The 27,910-nt window shown below is 42.0% G+C and overlaps 1 protein-coding gene across 1 annotated transcript in view; it reads left to right on the forward strand.

Annotated features, from left to right (window-relative positions):
* prim2 (DNA primase subunit 2) overlaps positions 1–27,910 on the forward strand; it is a 230,504-nt gene that overhangs the window by 12,665 nt on the left and 189,929 nt on the right. The window contains exon 4 of the mRNA XM_052024624.1: positions 5,868–5,985. Within this exon, the coding sequence (XP_051880584.1) occupies positions 5,868–5,985 (118 nt within the window). The remainder of the gene's footprint in view (positions 1–5,867; positions 5,986–27,910) is intronic.

Raw genomic sequence — 27,910 nt, forward strand, 5'->3', positions numbered from 1 at the left:
CTCGACGCAAAAGATGCATTTCACTGTATCTCGATGTACATGTGACTAATAAAGAAATCTTATCTGAATGTGGAGGCTGCTAGGGTAGATAGAGAACCAGGGATGCTCTAACCTTGACTTGTCCGTACGGAGGCGGGTGAGAGCACAAGTGTGGGAAATGGATGAGATATAGTCAAGGCCTTTCTCAATGATGATAGAGGGGTAGACACCGTTTAGGAAGGAGGAGGATGTCTTGGATGTAACTGTGTGAAAAGTCTCATTGGAGCAGATACAACTGCGGCGATGGAACTGCAAGAATGGAATGAAGTGTTTACAGGAGATAGGGTGGGAGGTAGTATCGCTGAGTTTGCTTTGGGAGTCTGTGACTTCTAATGTACGTTGACTGCTAACCTATTCCCTGAAATGGAGACAGAGAGGAAGGGAAGGGTCAGGGATGAACCATGTGAAAGTGATAAGGTGGATTTTTTTTCTTCACTGGTATAATTTATGTAGTGTTGTCTGAACCTACATGCCTGTGATGCTACTGCAAGCAAGTTTTTCCACTGTACCTGTACCTCACTGTACTTGTGCACATGACAGTAAACTGGACTTGACAAAAGTGAGATCTTTGAGTTCTGTATTGACAAAGGAAGCAGCAACAATAGGGTTATTGATGTATAGGAAAAAGAGTTGAGCAAGCGGGCTCAAGTTTAGACGAAAACAAAGACGGTTCCACATATTTTCACAATAAGAATTTCCAATGACACATCGATCTGGAAAAGTGAGTAGAGTTGAAGGAGATATTGTTCAATGTGAGGATGAGTTTGCCAGGTGAATTAGTGTAAATTGGTTTATTATTGTCACGTACTGAGGTACAGTGGAAAAACCTTGTTTTGCATGCCACCCTTACAGATCATTTCATCACGTCAGTGCATTGAGGTAGTACAGGGGAAAACAATAACAGAATGCAGTATAAAGTGTTAGAGAAAGTACAATGCAGGCAAATAATAAGATGCAAGGCCATGACGATGTAGATTGTGGTTGGAAGATTGCCAGACCCGGAAGTAGATTTAAAGGAACATTATTAGTAATTCTTAGAGTCATGGGATTTAGATTTAAAAGAGTAGAATGATTATAATAGAAGGAACAAGTAACTGCAGAGCGCAGCTTGTACCGAGTGTTGGTGGAGGGGCATCTCTTTACGAAAGAACTGGAGGGACCTCTGACCGTATTGGTTTGGGTTGGATATATGGGGGGGTGGGGGAGGGTTATAACGTCCATGAGCAAGGTGAGGTGGTTGCAACAAGCGACTTAGAAAATGTCAAAGTGTTGGAGGGTGTTGGAAGTGCCGTGGACATAAATGGGAACCATCTGTATAAGTGGGAAAAGGATGTAGTACGAACTTAGTGCGGCAAGAGCAGGCTGAGACAATGGGTCTGCTGGACAGTCCTGCTTGTGGATCTTGGACGGGATGTAGAAGCAGACTAGATCTGAATCCTGATGAAGGGTCTCGGCCTGAAACGTCACTTTTTTTTCCCTGCGTGGATGCTGTCTGACCTGCTGAGTTCCTCCAGCATTTTTTGTGTATTGCTGCAGATTCCAGCATCTGCAGAATTTTTAGAAAAACAAAGGACTGCAGATGCTGGAATCCAGATGAAAAACACGATGATGTAGAAGGAACTCAGCGGGCCAGGCAGCATCCGTGGAGAAGAGCAGGCGGTCAATGTTTCGGGTCAGGACCCTTCTTCAGGACTGAAGACAGGAAAAGGGGAAGCCCAATATTTAGGAGGGAAAAGCAGAGCAGTGATAGGTGGACAAAAGAGGGGAGGTGGGGTGGGCACAGGGTGGTGATAGGTAGATGCAGGTAAGAGATAGTGATAGGCAGGTGTGGGGCAGGAGGGGAGAGCAGATCCACCGGGGGATGGGTCAAAGGTAAGGAGAGAGAGGAGATAAAGAAAAAAAGGCTAGGAAAGGGGAGAAGAGAAAAGAAGCATGGTTGGGAGGGGGGTGGGGTGGTGTTTGTGGGGAAGGGGGCTGGAGATTACCTAAAGGAGGAGAATTCAACGTTCATGCTGTTAGGCTGCAAGGTTCCAAGATGGAAAATGAGATGCTGTTCCTCCAGGTACTCATCTTCTACCATCCATTATCTACTCCCGATGGCAGTGGATAATATCATCTACTGCATTCGGTGCTCCAGGTGTGGCCTCCTCTACATTGGTGAGACCAAACACAGACTAGGTGACCGTTTCACTGAACACCTGCACTCTGTCCATAACCGCGACCTGCATCTCCCCGTTGCCAGTCACTTCAACTCCCCCTCCCACACTATCACTGATGTGACAGTCCTCGGCCTCCTCCACTGCCAGGAGAATTCCAAGCACAAACTGGAGGAATGGCACCTCATTTTCCATCTGGGAACCTTGAAGCCTAATGGCATGAATATTGAATTCTCCCACTTTAAGTACTCCCCACTCCCCTTCCCCACAAACCCACCCAGCCGCCCCCCCCACCCACTTGATACTTCTTCCCTTTCCTAGCTTTTTTCTACATTTTTGCCCCTCTCTCTCATTACCTTTGACCCATCCCCTGGTGGATCTGCTCTCCCCTCCTCCCCTGCACCTGCCTATCGCTATCTCTTACCTGCACCACCTTGTGCCCACCCTGCCTCCCCTCTTTGGTCCACCTATCACTTATCTGCTTTTTGCTCTTGGGCTTCCCCTTTTCCTATCTTCGGTCCTGAAGAAGGGTCCTGACCCGAAACGTTGACCACCTGATTTTCTCCACAAATGCTGCCTGGCCTGCTGAGTTCCTCCAGTATCTGCAGAATATTTTTCATCTGCAGAATATTTTTCATCTGCAGAACTTTGTGTCTCAGATCTGAGGAAATGGGAGATAATGAGCTGTATGATGATTGACCACCAGAGGGTGCAATGGGACCATATTCTGAGGCTAATTTTGAATCCATTCTGTTTTTGGTGGTTTTTAAGTCTCTGTGCAGTTGGAGAGTCAGCACTTAAATCTGGTCAGGCATCAGGGCTGTGTGGCTTGCAGAGACCCAAGGGAGTGGAACTCACTGAGAGAAATAAATCAACATTTTTAAACAAATGTTATAGACAAATTTGTGTTGTTATGGGTAGTTCTAATGATGCTGTCATGAAGTCATCGAAAGCTGTGCCAGGTTCCTTTTGTCCCTCACCTTCTGGCATTCTGACCTCAGTTGGCTCCTGCTCCAGCAGCATCATAATGTTAAAATTTTTAGTCTTGCTTCTGGAATCCTCCATTGCCTTGGTGCCCCTTATCCCCTTAATATCCTCTTGCCCCACACCCCTCTTTAAAAACTCTAAAGCAATTCTGGACATTTGCAATTTCACAATTTTCTTGGCTGCACCATTGATTGCTGCTATTCCCACTGCTTTGGGATTCCCTCCCTAGCTAACACTCCTCCTTTAAGACCCAAGATTTTGAACAATTCTTTTGATCACCTAATATCTCTCCTTAAGAATTGTTGTATTCTGTTTGCTAAAGCTGTGGTGTGTTTTTACTTTGATACAGGGTCTAGCTAAATTCAAGGTCTCCTTGCTGTTTGGGCTGGGGGTTGCTCTTGTAGCAAGCTGTACATGACGACCTTCAACCCGGATAAGTGTGAAGTGATACACTTCGGGAGATCAAATTTGAAGGCAGAATACAGGGTTAATGGCAGGACTCTTAGCAGTGTGGAAGAACAGAGGGATCTTGGGGTCCATGTCCATAGATCCCTCAAAGTTGCCACGTGGGTTGATAGGGTTGTTGAAGGAAGAGAATGGTGTAGGATAGGTAAGTGCTTTATAATCAATATTGTTGTAAACAATAAGGTTAAGAAGGCGTATGGAGTGTTGGCCTTCATTAGTCGGGGAATTGAGTTCAAGAGCCGTGAGGTGATGTTGCAGCTCTATAGAACTCTGGTCAGACCACACTTGGAGTATTGTGTTCAGTTCTGGTCGCCTCATTATGGGAAGGATGTGGAAGCTTTAGAGAGGATGCAGAGGAGATTTGCCAGGATGCTGCCTGGATTGGAGAGCATGTCTTATGAGGATAGGTTGAGCGAGCTAGGGCTTTTCTCTTTGGAGAGGAGGATGATGAGAGGTGATTTGATAGAGGTGTACAAGATGACAAGAGGCATAGATTGAGTGGACAGTCAGAGAGTTTTTCCCAGTGCGACAATGGCTAACACGAGAGGACATAATTTTAAGGTGATTAGAGGAAGGTATAAGGGGGATGTCAGGGGTAAGTTTTTTACACAGAGGGTGATGGGTGCGTGGAACGCACTGCTGGTAGAGGTGGTGGGGGCAGATACATTAGGGACGTTTAAGAGACTCTTAGATAGACACGTGAATGATAGAAAAATAGGGGGCTATGTGGGAGAGAAGGGTTAGGTAGATCTTAGAGCAGGATAAAATGTTGGCACAACATTGTGGGCCGAAGGGCCTGTACTGTGCTGTAGTGTTTTACGTTCTGTGACTCCCCTCTGTGTGCTGTTTGGCATTGTTGCAACTTGCCACAATTCCCGGACCAGATGGTATGCTTGCCTCTTTCCGTATTAAATGGCACAAGACCTTGTGTTTAATGCTCTCCTTGTACTGTAACCACATCGCTGAATGTACCCCCCCCCCCACCCCCACACATGTGAGAAGCTTGTACTGACTTAGTTGTCTACTGTTAGTGACCTCTGGTGAATTGTCAAGCAGCAGCTTGGCTTTTTGAGCGAGATGCAGTAGTGGTGCGGTTTAAGTTGGGAAGGTGCACGAGGTCAGAAATCCATCAGAGTCAAATCAAAATACTGCAGATGCTGGAAGTCTGAAATAAAAACAGAATCTGCTGGAAACACTCAGCAGGACAGCATCTGTGGAAAGAGAAACCGAGTCGATGTTTCAGGGTGAAGATGATCTGAAATGTTCTGGCGCTCAGGTCCATTAACTGTTTTGTTGTCTCTCTCTCTGGAGACTCTGCCTGACCTGCTGAGTGTTTCTAGTACTTCCTGTTTATATTTAAAAGTTTTTGGAGGGTTGTAGGATAGGAGGATGTAGGTTGTAGGACAGGAAGAAGCCAAAAGACAGCAAGGCTATGGAGGGCTCTGAAAACAAGGGGGGAAATTTTAAAATCAGTGCAAATTGGCAGGTAGGTAGAGGAATCAACTTGTTCAGGCAAAAGGTGGAAGTTTGCTGCTATTTTGAGGTTGGACAGGGTGGTGTAGTGCCTATCAGTGATGTGGCTTCAGTCCTGATCACTGGTGCAGTCCACATGGAGTTCGCAACTTTTCCCTTTGAACCCGTGGGTTTCCCCAGGGTGCTCCTGTTTCCTCCCATATCCCAAAGATGTGTGGTTCGGTAGGTTAAATGGCCACTGTAAATTGCCCCTAGTGTGTAGGTGAGTGGTAGAATCTGGTGGGGGGGGGGGGGGGGGCTGGTTACTGGGGAGTTGACTGGAAGGTGGAGAGAATGGGATTAGTGTAGGATTGGTCTGAAAGAGTACTGATGGTCAGCATAGACCTGGTGGGCTGAAAGGCTAGTTTTTATCCTGTGTGACTCTTCTGACACTAATATCACAATCAACTGTAAACCACGTCTTATCTAATAGCCAGGCATGAAACCTAACTACAGCTCAGCTTGAGAACTTCAGAATTATTTTGCTGTTCTTCAATGTGATGACCTGCAGTGCTTACAAAAACCTGAGCATTGCTTCCCAATTTAATATTTCCTTGAATCTCTGGAAGCATGTTTAATGAAGGGAGTTCTCTTATTTGTCATGTGGGATTCGTTATTTTAGAGCTGAAGCTCTGTGATCATGTACTAGCTCTGATTCCATTCTCTTTCTCCTTATTTCTTCCCAACACTGTTCTGCTGTATCTTCAGGGAAGAGTTGAGGCGATGGTTTATTCAGCAGGAGTTGGACTTATTCCGTTTCCGGTTTGGTGAGCTACATGACAAGCAGCAAGAGTTTCTCAAACGAAACTCTTTGGAGTATCATGCCGTGAGTAGTTACTCTGCCTCACTCTGGTGTACGCTCTCTCTCAGAATTAAGCCACTTTGTTTTTCTGTTCCTTGTAAAAAGCAGCTCCAGTGCCACAGTTAAGCCATGCAGTTTCCATAAGTCCACTACCTTTTCCGCATCTGTTATTTCTTCATCTCTCATTGAACGTTGACAATGCTTTTTGTGTTCAGTTGGTTTTTGCAACAACATCAGTTCCTCTTGAGCAACTTAATTCCATTCAGTCTAAGCAAATATCATGATAATATTCTGATTTTACAATATTCTGGATTTGGGAAGTTCTGATTTTTGTTCCTTCCTTCCCCACCATATCTGTTCACCCTTATGGGGAATAGGCATGAGGCACTGAAATAGGACATGTCTGACTTGGTATGGGCTGAAAGTAGGGGCTGCCATTAGACTAATTGAAGAAGGCATTGGCCCAAAGGCAAGTTAACAAATTGGCTTTTTAGTCCTTTCCTAACACAAGTTATTTCCTGGATCTGCTTTCTCAAACTAAAGTACTCTGGCAGTTTTGATTTGGAGCAAGGCTTGCTGATTGCTTAGAAATGTGAGTTAATGAAGCTGTTTAAAAAAAAAAGTTGACAGATTAGTGTTCTTTTCTAGAGGAATAATGTAGTAAAGCAAATAAGTTCCTTGGATATATCACAGCACTGGGCACAAAATGGAGATTGGAGCATGGGAGAAGATGCAAAAAAGATTTTCAAGCATGGTATCAGAACTAAGGTTTGAACTGCCAGAAAGAATACAATTGGCTGCGGAACTTTAGAGAAAGGAAGCTTTTGAGCTTTGTTAGTTCATGAAGTGCCCTCATTTGATTGGCTCATGGCTGTAAATATAAGAGAGTATTCTGGAGAAACTGCTTTACACAGACAACATTAGAATGTGGAATTCGCAACCACGGGGAGTGGTTGAGCAGTATAGAACAATGCATTCATAGAGAAGCTACATGAGCGGCAAATAGGGGAAATATATGCTGACAGATTGAGATAAATGGAGTGGGCGAAGTAGGTTGTGGAGGGGTAACGATATGGGCCACGAGAAACTGCAGACGTTGGATCTGGAGCGACACCAAAAACGCTGGAGGAACTCAGCAGATCCGGCAGCATCCATGGAGAGAAATGAACAGTCGATGTTTCAGATTGACCCGAAACATCGACTGTCCATTTCCCTCCATAGGTGCTACCTGACCTGCTGAGTTTCTCCAGTGTTTTGTGTATTGCAACAATATAGGCCAAATGGGTTGTTTCTGTACATTCTCCAGTCAGTAGGCTGCTGATATTGTACTGCAGTGCAGCTGAAGGGTACCAAGGTGAGGGGCTCCTTCCCTCGTGAAAGTTGGGAATACCAAGCCTGAGTACACAGATTTTATTTGACTGGACAAGGGGAATGCCCATAGATGCCTAAGAACATAGCATGGATTGGAGCATGATTTTATTTTTTAAAAGTAGCTTATTTTGAAGAGCCCAATTGTGGAGTTTGTTTCTCTAACATAAACGTGGGTTTTGTTGAATAAGGCTTTCAGGAACTAAGTATTATCCTAAAATCAAATCTGCTGAAATGTCAGCAATCACTTTAAATTATTTCTTTACTGAGCAATTTCTGAGGCAAGGGTATTTAAAATAAATATTGATTCAATTGAGAAAAAAAATTGCAATTCAGATCCAGTTTTTGTTTGAATTTGTGGCCGTTAATTTGACGAATCTTTGTGAGGAATTAATTTCCTATTGGTCTTTGAGGCAAGTGTGGTAGTCATAGAAACATGCTGAGGTATCTACAACTCTATTCAGCCCAGTTCTTCCTGGAGAGTGATGCTGGCTGTACACTGAGGGGCTGCAGTTTGAGGAGTGCAACCTTGCTGCCCCTTAAGTGCTGTGTAATCTCAAGTTGAACTTGGAACCTTGTACTGTTTGGCACAGAGGCAGTCCATTCAAGCCAGTCAATCCATGCCATTGATCTTTGTCTAAATCTATCAGCGTAACCCTTTATCCCCTTCTCCCTCATTTGTTTGTCTGCCTCCCCTTAAATGTGAGTATATTATTAACTGCAACCATTCCTTAAGGTATTCTTGCACTCTTTGGGTAAAGAAATTCTCATGTTTCATATTTTCCTTGAACATAGAAATAGGCCATTCAGCTCATTGGATCCATGCCAGCTCTCCAAGCAGTCCCCTCAGTCCAGTCCCCCACTTATTTCCCTGTAACCTGTTCTCTTGCACATGCCCATCAACTCCCCTTGATTCTCCTTGTACTCGCCTATGCTAGTGGTAATTTACAGTCATTAGTTAACCTTCCATTTAGAAACATTCTTTCTGTGTCCACTCTATCAAAACCCTCCAAAGACCTCGAGCGTATCACCCCTCAATCTTCTTGAGAACCAGACACAGCTGGTTTTATCTTTTCCCAATATGGATTTCTGTGAACTACTCACTGACTCTGGAGTCTTTTATGACACCCTGTGAGCATGTTGAAGTGTTAAATAAGACGTTTTATATCTGGTGCTGCCTTGTTAATATTTGTAATCTCTGTTCTTGGAAGGACTACATGAAGGTAATATGTCTCCCACAGGAATTGTGCTTGTGGACTCTTAATGTGCCAGCCAATCATTGCAGACAGTTAAGAACTGTGGACTTGCAACCAGTGGAAACGTGCATTTAGTCGTAGAGTCAGAAATGGGCCCTTTGGCCTAACTGGTCTATGCCGACAAGGATTCCCATCTAAGTTAGTCCCATTTCTGTAGTATTTTTCACTGCCTGCTATTTCTCATTTTTCGTAGTTATCTCATATTTTCCATGACATCGAATTTGTCTTTGATCTCACATCAATCCCACTCCCACCACCTATTTCCTTGTAATCCATCCTTTCACGTGCCCATCAACTTCTCCCGATCCTCCTAACACCCACCTCTCTGGGGAAAAGTTACAACAACCAATTAATCTTCCAACCTTCCTATCTTTGCTCTGTGGGAACAAACCGGAACACCTACTGAAAATCCATGAACATGCAATCTCCTCATACTTAGCACCCAAGGTCAGGATCGAAGCTGGATCACTGGAGTTTGTGAGGCAGCAGTGCGACTGGGCCAGGATTACTTAACCAGTGAAGCACTTTTGAACTGAGGAACTGTGGCAGGGAATGTCCATAAAAGCCAGTCCAGATGAAGGGTCTCGACCTGAAACGTCAACTGTCCATTCCCCTTCATAGATGCTGCCTGACCCGCTGAGTTCTTCCAGTGTCTTGTGTGTTGCTCCATGTAAGTGTGTATATGCTGTAGACAATGTGATAATGAACAACACTTGTTTAGTGTTGGGAGAGGGATAAATATTATGACACTGGGGTGAATCCCTCACCTGTTCATTATATTGGATCTTTTGCATCCACCTAAGAGGGCAGAATCTGCCTTGGTTTAATGTCACATTTCGAATATTAGATAAAAGGTTCTCGGCCTATGTCCTCATCATATTGCCGATATGGAGAAACTCTGGGCCACACCTGCTTGCTTTGATATCAAATGGGGAAAGAACACGGTGGTACATGTACTGGATCGCAGATTGAAGTAGCTAGTGTAGACTAGATTGGGTGATTTGCCAACCTTACCTTTCAATGATGCTACAAACCAAAATTATCAGGAACAGTGCTTTACCCTAAAAAGATAGGCTATTGCTTTTGATAGCGCATTCATGTTATTTGAAACTCCTTATTTGAAATTGGCTGGAATTTTTATTTAAAATCAAATAATCCTCTGGACTCTTTGACCAATATTTTGAATTTTTCTCTGGATTTATACAGTGCAACGGTTAGATCAATCCATATTCTGCTCGACTCCATTCTGCTTAAATTTGTTGTTGAGTTGATTGTTTGACCTTGAATTCAATCTCCCTGTATTGGAGATTGTGTAACAAAAAAAAACATAAGAAATAGGAGCAGGAGGAGGCCATCTGGTCTGTCAAGCCTGCTCTGCCATTCAATAAGGTCATGGCTGATCTGTCCGTGACCTACTTGGTTTGGTTAGAGTTGTCAATTTAGTACTCTGCCTTCCCACTCAAAAATGCTATGGCCTTGCACAGTTTTGAAAGAAGTTACACAGAAGCAGTTCATTCAACCCACCTGCATTGTGTTTGTATTTCATACCATCCTTCCAAATCTTCGTCCCAGCCCATCAATGTGTTCTTACTTTCTCTGTCAAGTGTTTATCCAGCATTCCTCTAAATTCATTTTTATCGAAAATCCTTCTAGTGGGGGCGAGTTGCATATTTTCACTGCTCTCTGGGTAAAGGGATTTCTTCAGCAATCATTATTTGACTTATTTGTACCTGTAATTAAGATTTCAATGCATTTGGGTTAATCTGTAACTGCAACTTTAAAGAAAAAGAACAGGTCTTTTTTTTCTGCTAGTTGGTCTTGAACTTGCATTACATTGGGCTTCCAATCTAAAACTAGTATTCACTGGAATTTTCATTTGGATTTATTCATTAGTTGGTAGTGGTGGATCAATAGACATGTGCCATTATCTGAAATTAAAACGTTATTGACCTCAGTTGCACTGGATACTTGCCACAAACTCGCTCTGATTCCATTGATAACATTCATCTATATTATACCTGATTTAAGCATGTCAGTTTAAGAAGTGTTTTAATCTGCGTCCTCTAAATTATTGCTGTGTAACAAAAAAACATAAGAAGTAGGAGCAGGAGTCGGCCATCTGGCCCGTCGAGCCCGCTCCACCTACATGAAATAAGATCATGGCTGATTTGGACGTGGACTCAGCTCCACCTACCTGCCTTTTCCCCATAACCCTTAATTCCCCTACTATGCAAAAAAATCTTTCTAACTGTGTCTTAAATATATTTAATGAGGTAGCCTCTACTGCTTCCCTGGGCAGAGAATTCCACAGATTCACTACTCTCTGGGAAAAGCAGTTTCTCCTCATCTCTGTCCTAAATCTATTCCCCCAAATCTTGAGGTTATGTCTCCTAGTTCTAGTCTCACCTATGAGTGGAAACAATCTTCCTGCCTCTATCTTATCTATCCCTTTCATAATTTTATATGTTTCTATAAGATCCCCTCTCATTCTTCTGAATTCCAGCGAGTATAGTCCCAGGCAACTCAATCTCTCCTCATCGGCTAACCCCCTAATCTCTAGAATCAACCCGGTGAGCCTCCTCTGCACTGCCTCCAAAGCCAGTATATCCTTCCTCAAGTAAGGACACCAGAACTGCACGCAGTACTCCAGGTGTGGCCTCACCAGTACCCTGTACAGTTGCAGCATAACCTCCCTGCTCTTAAATTCAGTCCCTCCAGCAATGAAGGCCAGCATTCCATTTGCCGCCTTGATAACCTGTTGCACCTGCAAACCAATTTTTTGCCATTCATGCACAAGCACTCCCAAGAGTCTCTGCACAACAGCATGCTGCAATCTTTCACCATTTAAATAATAATCCGATCTTCTATTTTTCTTTCCAAAGTGGATGACCTTGCATTTACTAAAATTGTACTCCATTGGCCAGACCCTTGCCCACTCACTTAACCTATCTATATCTCTTTGCAGACTCTCCGCATCCTCTGCACAATTTGCTTTTCCACTCAATTTGGTGTCATCAGCAAACTTTTAGATACGCTATAGTTGGTCCCTTCTTCCAAATCGTTAATGTATTACCATGATCAGTTGCGGGCCCAGCACCGACCCCTGCAGCACCCCACTTACCACTGATTGCCAACCAGAGAAACACCCATTTATCCCAACTCCCTGCCTTCTATTGGTTAACCAATCCTCTATCCATGCTAATACCTTACCCCCAACTCCATGCATCCTTATCTTATGGATGCGGCACCTTATCCAATGCCTTGTGGAAATCCAAATAAACAACATCCACCAGTACACCTCTATCCACAGTGCTCATTATATCCTCAAGATATTTTTTAACAGACAAAGAAATTTTTGTTAACCTGTTATTCTCCAGCATTAATCTTTATATGGAATAACTTTGAGGCCAGACGGAATTAAGCTGTAACTCTTCGGCCGGAAGTAAGTTTTTTTTTAAATAGTAAAGGTGACCTTTACTGGATAGCAGGAAATTTAGAGTGTGGGCATTAAAACAATTTGGTCCTGACTGTAAAGTTTATACTGGGGTGGATATTGACAACTAAGATCATTTAGTCACATTTGGTCCACATGGGAATAAGTTTGTCAAAAACTGCTGCTTGCATTTTGAGCAATTTTGCATTTTCAGTCACAAGTTACCCTAAAATTATTCCATTGATCATAATCAGAGTTGATACCCTAATACAGATTTGCATTTTCCTGCAACTGTATTGAGGGTGGTTGTATGAAGAATTGCATCCACCTGTAGAATCAACTGGTAAGACAATAGGTTTTTCTAACACTAAGCTAATTTGAAGCTTCCCTAAGCAAGCTAGCAAAAAGCAATGTTTTCAATCTTTTGTTATGTGTTCTGTGCATAATATCTCACTGAATGGAGGAATTATGAGAGATAGCAGTTACTACACTTCAGGAAGATCAAAGATTTTAGAGCTAATACAGGTCCTCCCCAGCTTCCAATTGTCCGTCTTGTGTACAGCCTGTCCACATGAATGACTGTTTGGGGGAATGTTGGGATGGATTTGCTGGCTGTTGTGGGGCTGCAGGCATCTTCTGCTCTGTTTGTGGCCACAGTTCTGACTTGCGAACTGGACTGTATTTGGCAGCCTTTCCTGAAGTTTGCTTTGCAGCAAACTAACATAATCGCAATTTATTTGAATAAGAAAACAGATGTTTGAATTACTTTACTGTTTGATCTTGCTGCCATTGACAAATATTTTATAAGTACACAATACTGTTCCACCGAATCCTGTGCCATTTTGCACATTGCAATTTTTGGAACTATTTGAGTGTAATTTGGCTATTGAGTTTCCTATATGACAATGGTGACTATGTTTTAAAAAAAGCATGTTATTGTCTGCAAAGTGTTCTGGAATGTAAAATTGTTATGAAATTATCTGGAGCGACACACGCAATGCTGGAGGAGCTCAGCAGGTCAGGCAGCATCTATGGAGGGAAATAAACAGTTGACATTTTTGGTTGAGACCCTTCATCAGAACTGGTGTGACTCTGTACAGCAAGGTGTATTGCTCTGTTACCTTGAGGCTAAGTTCTGAACAAAGGGAATCTGCACTTGTGTAAGTGAATGAAGGCTGATGTGGATTTTTATATTGTTTTTACACTGGCAATTTAGGATTAGTACGTGCTTCAGTTTAATGTTCAGGAGTGAACTCTTGATTTTACTGCTGTCAGTGCTTGTTTCAGTAGAATGGTGATAAACCTATAGATCCACAGTGCGGGTCAACAGAAACTGTAAAATGTCAAATGCTAAACTTGTATCTGCTGTACTTCTGTAACTGTACGTAAAACCTGTATGAGCATCTACAAAATCACGTGAACAAGAGAAAATTATATTTCTGTCCCTATTTCATGACTAGGAAATGAAAATAATTCTATTTTGGGGATCTTAAGTCTGGCCAAATGTAGAATTATTTAATTGCATAGTAACATTTTGTAATGACTGTGATTTCATTTTTAGTTCTTGTTATTATTTCTCCAAATGGGGGGGAAAAAACCTCCCTGCAGGTTGTTTAATGCACTAGTGAGTATATCGTTTTCTCATTTGTTTCTTGTTCCTCTTTCCCCCTAGCCACAAAGCACCAGTGCATCTCCCCAAAAGGACATTAATCGTAGCTCTGAGGTGTAATTTTTTTTTGGTCTGCACTGACATTGAGATCCCGCTGCTTAAAATCTTTGCTAACTCTATAAAACCTGCTTGCAGTACTTCATCCTACTTTGCACATCTGTCATTTGTATTGATGTGTAAAATAACTTTGTCTCATTCCTTTCCCCCATTCTATTCCCCACCCCCCCCCCCACCCCCCACCAACTCTCCAAGTGCCCCTGTCCCTCACTACTGCATCATCTCAGAGTGACATCCTTCACTTGGCACCAGAGAGACAACACTGCAGGATTTGCATTGATAGTTGCAATAATGCTTTTCTCTGCCCTCCGCCTACCCTTCCCTCAAAAAAAAGGAAAACTGTAGTTTCTCTTGTGACTACTGTATTTCTACACTTTGCTGTTCTCCCTCCGAAATCCATTGCCCCATGGTGCTGTGTTCTAGACTGCACTCTGGTGGTTGAGAGTGGCTCACACCTTGCTCTTCTTGCCTTTTCCTGTCCTTTCTAATGACCACCCAGATTATATGCAGTCTGACCAATGTTTTCAAAAGTTGGAGCATAACCTTCCTGTTTCTTGTATTCTGTGCCCTGACTAATGAAGGCCAGTATCCCATATGCCTTCGTAACCACGTTATCCATCTGCGCTGCCACCTTCAAGGATCTTTGGACATGTACACCAAGGTACCTCTGTTCCTCAATACCCACTAGGACACTACCATTCATTGTGTATGTCTTAGCCTCAATAGTACTTCCAAAATGCATCATCTCACATTTGTCAGGGTTAAATTCCATCTGATATTTCTTAGCCCATTTCACCAGTACATTGATAACACTCTGTAGCTTAGGGACTACTCTCCACAGTATCAACAACTCCACCAGTCATTGTGTCATCTGCAAACTTGCTGATCATACCCCCTACATCCACAATCAAATCATTCATGTATATTACAAACAACAAGGATCCCAGCACTGATCCCTGTTAAACACCATGAGTCACAGGCAGCTCATTGCAAGGTAAACCCTCTACCATCACATACTGTCTCCTATTGCTAAGCCAATTTTGGATCCAGTTTACCAACTTGCCCTGGATCCCATGAGCCCAAACCTCCTCTACTAGTCTCCTATGTGGGACCTTGTCTCAGCCCTTGCTGAAGTCCATGTCACTCACATCTACTGCACTGTCCTCATTGATACACTTTGTTACCTCTTCAAAAAAAAATTCATTTAGATTGGTCAGATGGGATCTGTCCTTCATAAAGTCACTTAATCTCTGATTAGTTTCTGCTTTTCCAAGCGATCATTAATCCTGTCCCTCAGAATCTTTTCCAATAACTTCTCTGCTACTGATGAAGGGCTCTCAGGTCTGCAATTACCAGGCTTTTCCCTCCTGCCCTTGAAACTAGGGACCACATTTGCCATCCTCCAGTCATCTGATACCTTGCTTGTGGCCAGTGAAGATTTAAAAATCTCAGCCACAGCCCCAGCAATTTCTTCCCCTTACCTCCCATAGCAGCCTGGGATAAATCTCTTGCAGCCCTGGGGATTGATCCACTTTTAAGCCTGCGAAGGCATTGAGTGACTCCTCTTTATAAATGGAGACCTGCACTAGATTTTCACCTACCCCTTTGCTGAATCCTCCATCCACAAAAGTCTATTTTCCTTGTGAATACCGATGAAAAGTATTCATTTAGCACCTCACCTATATCTTCTGGCTCCACAAACAGATTGCCTGTGTTGTCCCTAATGGACCCTATTCTGCCAATGATATTTTGTTCTCCCCACCTTCCTAATTTCCTTTTTAAAGTGCCTGACTACACTATTTATACTCATGCTGGGCCTCCCCTGTCTTTAGTTCCTACACACCTGGTCCCACAGGACGTGTGAAGTGACCTGAAGTTCCCACCCGTCATAGAAACCAGACAGCAGGTCTTAGCTACCCACCTATGATCTAAGAAAATGTATATTTCTTCTTTTTAAATATGCTTATTATTAATTAGTTACCCTGATTTAGCAGCCACTATTCTTATTGTTTGGATTGCAAAGCTAAAGTTGTGGGGAAAAAAAAGTTTGATTAAATTAGAAAATAATTATTTCTTAAGTACCAAGCAGCCAGTAAAGGGGATAGGAGAACTATTTTTCTCCACGTGTGGGATTGACAGATTTGGAATGCATGTCTTTAAAAATGCTGCAATAAGGTTCAATAAGAACTTTCAATTGTCCAGGTACTTCCAGGTCTAACATGTCATGTAATGCAGAAAAAGATGAGATGTGAACTTAATTGAATTGCTCTTTCAAAATGATTGGTACTGGAACGAGAGGTGGAATTGAAAGACTATATTCTAAACCTCTGGAGGGAGGGATATTGTTGGGCTTCAATGCGCTGCAAATAACTTATTGGGGTTCTCTTTATTGGGGGGTGGGGTGGTGAAGACAGATGTTTGACGTATCAATCCTATCATTTTGGATAGCTTTACATTGGAATCCAAGTGTGCTACCCAGTTCTTAATGAGTTTGTCTGCATGCACAGAACAACGTTCACAAGACGTGGAATGCATTGTATATTAATGTATTACAGGTTCCGTCCAGAATTTGACCAGTGTCTGTCTGATTTATTTCGTTGTATTAAAACTTTGAGACCAAAACATGTATTAGTATCAATGGAATAGCAGATGTGTAACCATAGAAAATAGTGGTGGTGTTGATTTCAACTGGTCAGCAAGTCTTTGTTTGAACTGTTTAGCAAGTCATTGTTTGCTGTAATTAGCCTTTCTAATTCATCCCTGGGATGTGGGCATTGCTGACAAGGCTAGCATTTATTACATGTTTATAATTCTTTTGGGAAGGTGGTGATGAGCTGCAGTCTTGAATGAAGGATAATCCTATATTCCTCTTGGGTGAAGAGTTCAGGATTTAGACTCGGTGATTGAAGGAATGATATATTTTCAAGTCGGGGCCATGTGTGACTTGGAGGGGAACTGTAAATGGTGGTGTTCCGTTTGCCTACTGCCTCTGTTGAAGTAGTTTTATTCCGGAGAGGTTATGTTGATCTTGTTGGATGACAAGATGCAGTCACACAGTGTGCTGCTGATAGATAGTGAACCAATCAAGCAAATTCATTTTTTCTGTGATGATGTAATTTGAACCAAACATTTTGAAATAAAATCGGATATTTATTGTGTATTTTTAAGCTGAATCTCATACTTGCCCCCTTTTTTGACTCCCTTCATAACATTTATATCTCTAAGATCACCTGATTATCTAAACTCCAGTCATTCTAGGGCACATTTCCTCCATCACTTCTCACAGCACGACACAGGAATCAGTCCAGTGCAGATTGGGAGGCAGTTTTTGGAGAGGAATGGTAGGGTGAAGGAACTGTGGGTGATGAGAGAGGTGGAACAACTAGTTAGGAAGAAGAGGGCAGCATACATAAGGTGTAAGCAGCAAGGATTGGACAGAGCTCGTGAGGAATATAGAGTAGCAAGGAAGGAATTTAAGAAAGGGCTGAGGAGAGCAAGAAGGGGACATGAAAAGGCTTTGGCGAGTAGGGTTAAGGAGAATCCCAAGGCTTTTTTCTCGTACATAAAGAGCAGAAGGTTAGAGTAAAGGTAGGTCAGATTAAAGACAAAGGTGGGAGGATGTGCCTGGAAGCTGTGGAAGTGGGTGAGGTTCTCAATGAATACTTCTCTTCAGTATTCACCAAGGAGAGGGGTCTTGATGATGCTGAGGACAGTGTTGGTGAGGGTAATGTTCTAGAGTATGTAGATATCAAGAGAGCGGATGTGTTGGAGTTTTTAGAAAATATTAGGACAGATAAGTCCCCAGGGCCTGACAGAATAATCCCCAGGCTGCTTCGTGAGGCGAGGGAGGAGATTGCTGAACCGTTGGTTAGGATCTTTGAGTCCTCGTTGTTCACGGGGATGGTACTGGAGGATTGGAGGGTGGCAAATGTTGCCCCCTTATTCAAAGAAGGTAGTAGGGATAGTCCAGGAAATTACAGACCGGTGAGCCTTACGTATGTGGTGGGTAAGCTGTTGGAAAAGATCCTAAGAGATAGGATCTATGAGCATTTGGATAAACATGGACTGATTAGGGACAGCCAGCGTGGCTTTGTGAAGGGAAGATCTTGCCTTACAAGCCTGACAGGGTTCTTTGAGGAGGTGACCAGGAAGATTGATGAGGGTAGTGCAGTAGATGTGGTCTACATGGATTTTAGTAAGGCGTTTGACAAGGTTCCACGTGGTAGGCTTCTTCAGAAGGTCAGAGGCCAAGGGATCCAGGGAAGCTTGGCTGTGTGGATTCAGAATTGGCTTGCCTGTAGAAAGCAGAGGGTTGTGGTGGAGGGAGTGCATTCGGATTGGAGGGCTGTGACTAGTTGTGTCCGACAGGGATTGGTTCTGGGACCTCTACTTTTTGTGATATTTATTAATGACTTAGATGAGGGGGTGGAAGGGTGGGTTAGCAAGTTTGCAGATGACACAAAGATCGGTGGTGTTGTGGATAGTGTGGAGGGCTGTGGAAGCTTGCAGAGGGATATTGATAGGATGCCGAGCTGGGCCTGACAAGTGGCAGATGGAGTTCAACCTAGAGAAGTGTGAGGTGGTACACTTTAGAAGGACAAACTCCAAGGCGGAGTACAAGGTAAATGGCAGGATTCTGGGCAGTTTGGAGGAGCAGAGGGATTTGGGGGTTCATATCCACAGATCACTGAAAGTTGCCTCGCAGGTGGATAGGGTAGTTAAGAAAGCTTATGGGATGTTAGCTTTCATAAGTCCGGGGATTGAGTTTAAGAGCTGCGAAGTGATGATGCAGCTTTACAAAACTCTGGTAGGCCACACTTAGGGTACTGTGTCCAGTTCTGGTCACCTCATTATAGGAAGGATGTGGAGGCGTTGGAAAGGGTGCAGAGGAGATTTACCAGGATACTGCCTGGATTAGAGAGTATGGATTATGAGGAGAGACGAAAGGAGCTAGGGCTGTTCTCATTGGAGAGAAGGAGGATGAGGGGAGACATGATAGAGGTATACAAGATATTGAGAGGAATAGATAGAGTGGACAGCCAGCGCCTCTTTCCCAGGGCACCAGTGCTCAATACAAGAGGACATGGCTTTAAGGTATTGGGTGGGAAGTTCAAGGGTGATGTCAGAGGGAGGTTTTTCACCCAGAGAGTGCATGGAATGTGCTGCCTGGGGTGGTGGTGGAGGCTGATACATTGGACAAGTTCAAGAGATTGTTAGATAAGCATATGGAGGAATTTAAGTTAGAGGGATATGTGGGAGGAAGGGGTTAGATAGTCTTAGGTGTGGTTTGAAGGGTGGCACGACATGGTGGGCTGAAGGGCCTGTATTGTGCCGTATTGTTCTATGGTTCTATAACTTGCAACCGAAACAAGAACTGTTAGTCCTGTTTCAGACTGAGTTTTGAACTGGGGAGTTCCTCTAGTTTTTTCATCTAGGTTCCAGCATCTGAAGTCCTTTGTTTCTCAACTGTTAGTTCTGACCTTGAATGTATTCAATGACTCTGCTTCTAAAGCTTTGAGGTGGAGAATTCAAAACTTCACAGCCCTCTAAAACATTAAATTCCTCTTCCTGTTTTAAATGGGCGACCTGCTGTTCGTTCCCTGTGGGGCTGTGAGGAAACATTCTCTCCACATCTAACTTATCAGGCCCCTCAGAATCTTGCATGTTCCAATAAGATTTGTACTCACTGGAGTTGAGAAGAATGAGAATATGCCCAACCTTGTCTCATAAGACAACCCTTTCTTCCCAAGAATTAACCAGTGGTACCAGTAGTTTATGGAGAGCCCTGAGGGGTAGCACTGGGACTATACAGTTGCCACAGATGAAGTTGCCACTGCTGGCTTAAGCCAGCATCTCTACAGCACTCCAGGACTTGCATGTCGAACATGGGCAGTGGCACTTCTGGAGAAAATTTGTTCCACTGATTTCCTCAGTATCCTGTAATTACATTTGTCAGGCTAACTCTTCTACAGTCTCTGTCTCTTGCTATCATCCAGCTGCTGGGCTCTTTAAGGCATCAGGGAAGTGGGAGAGTCTTCTATCGCCATCAACTTTAGAACCTTGGGATATAGGCTATCAGATCCAGTGGGTTCATCGATTTCTCCAGTACTTTCTCCAAGTTGTATGCAAGTACCTCATGAAACCCTTGTTTCTCATCTGTTTCGCTCTGTCTTTGACAGTGAAGACGGGTACAAAATATTTGCTTAATATTTCATCATTTGCTTATTTCCCTCGTAATTCTTGTCAACAGGTCCCATGTTTATTTTTGCTACTCTTTTTCATTTTACACGTTTGTAGAAGTGCCCGCACTTTTTAAAATTGTCTTAATTTACTTCTGCAGTCTATCTTCTCCCTCTGGCAAATTTTTGGTCATTCCCGAAATTCTGCCTTCCTCCAGGCTCTCTATCCTTGGCAACATTAATCCATATGATTAGCTATGAAAGGATCTTTTTCCCTCAAGTTTTAATATCAATGAAATGTAAATTTATTGAGAATTTTGAAATATTTCTTGCCATTATGTACTGGCAGACCTAGTCTAATTTCATAATTTCATCTCAGCCAGTACAACATTTGTATCTACATAAATTGGTGTATTTTTCAAATGATTTGTGTGGTTCTTGAGCTGAGTTCAGATTCTCCCTAGCTTCAAACCCTCCAAGTCTTCAGCCCTACAATCCTCTGCAGACCTCTTGTACATCCCAATTTTATTTGCTTTTCCATTAATGGCAGTATTTCAATTGCATCATAGAACATTACAGCACAGTACAGGCCCTTTTGCCCACTATGTTGTGCAGACATTTTAACCTGCTGTAATATCTATCTAACCCTTCCTTCCCACATAGCCCTCCATTCTTTCTATCATTCATGTGCCTATCTAAGAGTCTCTTAAATGTCCCTAATGTATCTGCCCCCACAACCTCTGCCGGCGGTGCGTTCCACACACCCATCACACTCTTTGTAACAAATATACCTCTGACGTCCCCCTTGTACCTTCCTCCAATCACCTTAAAATTATGCCCCCTTGCGTTAGCCGTTTTTGTCCTGGGAAAAAGTCTCTGACTGTCCACTTGCTCAACCCATCCTCATAAGCCGTGCTCTCCAACCCAGGCAGTATCCTGGTAAATCTCCTCTGCACCCTCTCTAAAGCTTCCACATCCTTCCTTTAATGAGGTAACCAGAATGGAACACAATACTCCAAGTGTGGTCTAACCAGAGTTCTATAGAGCTGCAACATTACCAGGCAGCTCTTGAACTCAATACCCCGACTAATGGAGGCCAAAACACCCTATGCCGCCTTAACAACCCTATTGACCTGCGCGGCAACCTTGAGGGATCTATGGACGTGGACCCCAAGATCCTTCTGTTCCTCCACACTAAGAGTCCTGCCATTAACCTTGTATTCTGCCTTCAAATTTGATCTTCCAAAGTGTATCACTTCACACTTATCCAGGTTGAACTCCATCTGCCACTTCTCAGCCCAGCTCTGCATCCTATCAATGTCCTGTTGTAATCTGCACCAACCTTCTGCACTATCCACAGCACCACCTACCTTCGTGTCATCAGCCTTGGTTCTGGAATATCTTGCTCAAGTCTCTCCAGCTCTATTAATTCTCTCTACTTTCAAGTGGCACTTTAAAACCTACCTCTTTGACTAACCTTTTGGTCGCCAGTTCTAATATCTGTTTTGGCTCAGTATAAACTTCTGCCTAAAAGCTGTTCATTGATCTACCTTTAAGTGTTTAAAATTTGTATATATGTTTGAAATTACTACTCTTCTTAAAGATTACAATCTTCTTTTATTTTCTGTTTCCCCTGCCCTGAGAGGTAAACTATAAGCCAGATTTTTACATTTTGGCAGGCTCCAAGTGATACTACTTTTGTCCTAAAAATAATCAGGAACAGTATCACCAATTGCCATGCGTAAGTGGTTCTTGGATTGCGGTGGTGTTGGATACATTGGATGTTTCATTAATATCAGCCACACAGTTGCATTCCATTTGAGCTGGTGGCATTAAACCAGAAACCTTTACATGATGTAGGACTCAGTGGGTTTAAACTTGCTTGTCAATTTTTTAAAAATCTGCCTGGATATGACCAGGGTTACTTGCAAATCTGTTTAATGGCACGCATTGAATATATTTGAAAAGCGGATCTATTAAAATAAACATTTTTGTATAACGGCTATAGTAGGGATAGCAGACAAACCTGACAAATGGAAATACTTTTCAAGTGGAAAAAATTCATATTTTGATGTCTGTTTTTTTTCGTTTATGTTCTTGTATTCCTGTAGTTTCAGAAGTAGTTGTTTTGATTTTTTTTCATCATTAGTTATGCCACTGATTTTGGGGGAGAAAAAGCATCCATTCTTGTTTTGAACCTAGAATATTGAAATGCACATTTAATGTTGGAGTTATGATAGAATGAATCGCATCTCCTGAAGGGTTAGTCTACCTTGAAGCTTTAATATACCTGGAGTCAGAAATTATTAATATTCACCCAAAACCTCTGATGAATAACAATGGCAGAGGTGTATGTTCAAAAGCAAAATAAAATACTGGATAACACTCAGTGGATCTAGAAGCATTTATCGAGAGAAAAGAGTTAATGTTTCAGGTCCATGATCTTTTGTCAGAACTGGAGAATTTAGGAATTCATATTCTAACAAAATTGGAGGCAGGAAAAAATGGAGGGGAACGGGTGAAAACAAAGTGTTGTAGGGTAGAAGATATTAAATGACGGAATGGATGATGATGGAATACTGGAGAATCGTGATAGGGCAAGTGGTAGTGATAGTGGAAAGATGAAAAGGGCAGAACTAAGATGTGCTTCCATTGAGGAGGGGTTACAGTAAATTGTACCTTTTACCTCTTCCCAACCATTTTGTGGTAACTTTTGGGTTATGTTTCTAGATAAGGCCTGGCAAATTTCATGCCTTATCTACTTTTGCAAGGATTGATGAAATAATAGTATCGCATCATTATTAACTTAAAATGATCAGTTTGTATCTCAAAATTTACATTGAATTTACAGCATGGAAACAGGTAATTTGTTGTGTTCCAGTGATTATGCTCCACACAAGTCTTCATGTTAATCCCTTCAGTAAAACCTAATCTCCTCTTTTTCTCATCTAACTTCTCCTTTATGTTGTTTATCTTAACTATTCCTTGTAGTACTGAATTTCTCATTCTGGCCAAAACTTTCTCCTGAATTCCCTGTTGGAAATCAGCCTCTGATTTTGGATTCTTCCAAGAAGATGCATCTTATAAAACATTTCCATTATCTCAAAGACCTCATTTGGTTACCCTTCAGTCATCTTGTTTCTAAGGAACAGAATCTCAATCTGTTCCATGTTTCCTGATTAGGAGAAATTATTGTTGCATGACATTCTGTGTAAGTTTTTTTTAAATCCATCTCGTCAATGATACAAAAACCGAAATTGCTTTCATTGTGGCTATGATGGCAGGAAGTTCTTTGAAAAAATTCTGATCTGAGAACTGGTGTAAGATTTGTTCTTTCAATGGCAGCAAAGTGGAAAGAAGTGAAGAAATGGCACTTTAGCTGCAGCTTGTGATCTCTTCAGTGAGAGGGAGGTCGCAGAATGTTTATTTTTGGGGACTGCGGAAAAGCATTGTGGGGGGAGAAGTGCAAAGCCAATTATTTAGCTCCATTGATTTAAATGGAAGTAAATTCCAGGTTTCTGTGCGTGAGTATGAGCAACTGATAATGATGCACCTATCTTCATACTTTTGGACTTGGAGTCCAATCTTGGTGGGATTTTCTCAGGTCCTGCACTGGTCAGATCTGTTGCAGCAGTTGAGACCCCATTATTGTAGAAGTGTTTCTGGCACAACAGATAAGGAGGCAAAGAGGAAAGCAAGTTACAGTGTAACCCTGTGGTACAGCAGTTTGAGTAACAGAAATTCGCTCTTGCACAATTGACAAATCACTACCAAAAATTTGAGATATGGTTTAAAAATCTTCTCCTATGGAGTTCATGTAGAAAGAACACAATATATACAGAAAACTCAACTGGACAACAATTGCATGTTGTGTGTACACAGCAGGAAGGCAATAAAGGGGTTTGCTTTGGAAACTGACTAGGAAATATCTTCTCTTGATACTTGTACTGTTACGGACTCAGTGAAAGTCCCTTTAAGATAGAGAGTGTGTGTGTATGTGTGTGTGGGGCGTGCTTACGTCAATAGAAGATAAAGGACGTAATGACGTTGTTGAAGAAGTCAGAAGAAGAGAGAGAGAGAGAGAGAAGGGAGAGAGACACCAGCCTGCTTGTTTTCTCTATCGATGGATGAGAAACAATAACTGTGTTTGCTACTGAAATCCATGTATGGAAGTTGGAAGTAATCCGGTGAAGTTCACTTTGTTGCTGACCTGTAGAAGGAAACAGGTATTTGTGTGTGGACGACCACGGTTCAGATGCTTTTCGGGGTGAGGAAGTCACTACCGAGTAAACACTGAAGTGTCGTTTGGGTTCCATCGTGGAACATTTGGATTTCGTATGTACTCTCTCTATGTTTTTCTACATCTACATCTTATCTTCAGACAACGGTGGTTGTTGAAGAAGCCCTTGCTCAGGTTTCACCTTATGGCTTGCGGAACTGAACTTTAAGAACCATTCCGGAACTGGGAGTTTTGGACTTTGTCACACACACACATGAAGAGTTTAGTTTTGGGGTTAACGTTCAAGGTTTAACATTTTTTGAATTCTAACATACTAACATTTTTACTTTTATTTTACGTATTATCATAAGTAGTAATTAATAAAATAGTTTTTAACACTAAATCATGCTCAGTGTGTTTCTTTTGTTGCTGGTTCGTGACAGTACAACGATACTTTAAAACAATGTCACATCCATGCTGGATGTTGGTGGGGGACTTGTTGATGGTAGTCATTGAACACCAAGGATAGACCTTTTCTTGTTGGAGGTGGTCATTGTCTGGTATCTTTGTGGCACAAATATTGCTTGTCAAATATCAAGATCAAATACCTACGCCTGGATGGATATGCTGACAAGGTAGAAGTCTTGTGTAGACTGCTGAGCTTCAAGATTTCAATATTGGATACCTCTTCCTCTCCCCTTTTCAGCATTTTGAAGGGTCACTCTTCCATCTCTATTAGCCCCTCCCCTTCTCACAGCACTTAACCATGCAACCAGAGAATGTAGACCTGTCTTTTTCCTCTTCCCTTCCCACCATCCAGGGACCCAAACAGTCCTCCCAGGTGAAGCAGTGATTCGCTTGCAATTCTTGCAATCTAGTGTAATGCAGTCAGTGTTCCACACTATGGTCGCTCTTCATTAGAGAAATCCAGCATGATTGTGCGATTGCATTGCAGAACACTCGCGTTCTGTCCATAGGGGCTACTTGAGCTTCCAGTTGCCTGTCACCTTTATTCTTTTGCTATGACCCATCTGTCTGTCCTGTCCTTATGAGGCCACTTCTCATCCCTGGGCACATTGGTGCCATTTCAGGCAACTTGCTGTCTGTGTTGTGGGTCTAAATCCTGCAATTCCCTCCAAGAATGCCATGGAAATACCTTCACCAGAAGAACTGCAGTGCTGAATGATGGCAGCTCACTGCCACCTTCAAGGGCTTATTGGATGTGGGCAATAAGTGCTGGTCTTATCAGAGGCTGAAAAATGAATTATTCAGTACCCTGAATGTGTTTACCTAGCTTCCCAGAACTGGCCAACTCTGCTGTAGGTTATCCATCTGTTATATTAACTATCTGGACTTATGAGCACTTCCTATAGCTTTGCATTTCACAGCTTTTGCATATATTTCTTTGTTTTCTCTCTCTCTCAAACTTTCCTATCATCTTCAGGTTATCCTCATGGCAACTCTGATTTCACTCTTATCAAAGATGCCAGTAAAACTCCAATAATCTGACACTCTTGAGACTTTGGTGGTGGACTCTCTGATCTTGCTCATATTACTGTAACAGTCTTCTATTTCACTTTTGTCTACATGTTACACAGTGGTATAATACATTTTCCACTGAACCCAGTGTGTTTCATGGGAGTCGTGAAACAGAACCTAGTAAGTTTTAGCTTGTCTGACTGTAAACTGACCTGTGTTCCTTACCCTGACCTTGACACTGACTCTGTCCACACACTCAGCCCACACTCCCAATGATACACAGCTGACCGTGTAAATCTACAGGTAACAAGGACTTGGTGCATTAATGAGTGAAGCAGATGCTAAGCCATTGGGATTTCCAAACAACTGAATATTGTATTAATGGAGTTGTACTGTGCTCCTATCTATCCCTCCCCAACCTTCAACTGGAAACATTGACTGGTTTTCTTTTTCCACAGATACTGCCTGACCTGCTGAGTTTTTCCAGCAATTTCTGATTTTTATCTTGCATACTTCTGTGTTCTAGATACTATATAATGCTGTGTAGCACGTGGCTGCCATGTTGTTCATAGATACTGGAGAGCAGACAACATCCATGAGGGAAGAGATAGTTAATTTAATAAGTTAATGAACTTTTGTCACTAGGTGGAAGACAGCACTGAATTTAAAAGAAAGGGCTTGTAAAGTAAAGTGGGAAGTCCAGCAGAGTATGAAAGTGTAGAAAAAAGATACAGAGGAAGAAATACAAACACAATAAAGTCATTATAAACAAAATCTTTTAGTGGAAAGTCATTAAATGTTACTTTGGTTTCTCTCTGTGGTTGCTGTTCAAGTGTCTTTTATTTTGGTTTATGAAACAAATCCGGTGAGTTGTAGGGAGTTAAAACTGATTAGTTGTGAAGGTTATTATTCTAGAGAGCATGGGGAAAAATATGAAAATGATGCACTTGTTGTAAATGTGATTTAACAAACACACTGTTCATACGTTTCATGAGCACCATGAATGCATCAGCACTTAATATAGGAACCATTGCATTAAATTATTTATCTGGTGATTATGGAGTGGATTGATTTATAACAGTTTTTATCTGCAATATCTGAGTACTTGTAATTACCTAGAACATAAAGCATAGAAACGGGGCACTTAGCCCAACAGTTGCAATGAGCTTCCTGAAATGCTATTTCACTTTATCCCGTCAAACTGTTTTTATACCTCTCTTTCATGCCCTTAAAGCCTACTCCAAAAAAGTTAGATTCATAAAAGCAAAATAACATTTTCATATCTTTCAGTTCTATAGCACAGGTGGGGAGGTGTTGTGGGCAATAATGAACACTGAATTCCCTGGTTTGACCATTTGACTGATGCTTTGGGTCAAGCTGTGTGATAATTGGTAAACAGAACAGGACCTGAAATTGAACATTAATATTTTTTTGCATCCCAAAGGACTAAATATACTTTGGATTTTCATTGATCCATGGAAATGTACAGCACACGAGGGGGCTATTTCGTTCTTTTGATGAACATTCCTTTTGGTCCCACTCTGCTGTGTTTCCCAATATAGTTTTTTTTTGCTCCAATTGTTTGTTGTTTGAAAGTAACCTTTGTAGCTAGTTCTATCCCTGCAACTTCTTTAAAAGTTAAAGGATTAAGATGGGATAAAAATTTCGAGTGAGGGAAATTAGACATTACCCTTCTCTTTTGGGCACAGATTTTCTTCCAGTGCAACTGCTGGAAGCTCTTGTGGAGCAGAAATCCAATAATGTTTCAAATATTGATCTCTCACAGGAAATGGAATGAATTATTAAACCACTATTTTCAAGACAGCATTACTGCTTTGCTCCTCTCCTGTTTGTAAAGTTGGTGCTTTCCGTTACCATACATGCTGTTTGTCAATGCTTTCTACAAGTTAGCACATTTTAAATGGCATTGAACCTATTTAAAAATGGGAAACAAACAATTGCATCCATATAGTCTCTAACATAATAGTGTGTCCCACGAGGCTTCGTAGACTAGGTATTCAATTGAACACTTCCTTTAGGCTATAATATATCTGTACTGCAAATAAGATTGCAGGTAATCGTATGGCATTTCACCAATTTGAACAACAGGTCCAACTTTGTTGGTGCAAGCTTGTCTATCACTCAGCAGTTTTATCCTGTTTTGGTTCAATTAAAGTTAGGTGGCACTTTTCAGTCTGATATTTCATATGTCAGACAGTTTAGAATGAGTTTTTTAAAAATCGTATATGTCATTAATATGTCTTTTTAAGATGAAGGCATTTTTTTTTT

Source organism: Pristis pectinata, chromosome 10 (genome assembly GCF_009764475.1).
Source record: "Pristis pectinata isolate sPriPec2 chromosome 10, sPriPec2.1.pri, whole genome shotgun sequence".
NCBI classification, from domain to species: Eukaryota; Metazoa; Chordata; class Chondrichthyes; order Rhinopristiformes; family Pristidae; genus Pristis; species Pristis pectinata.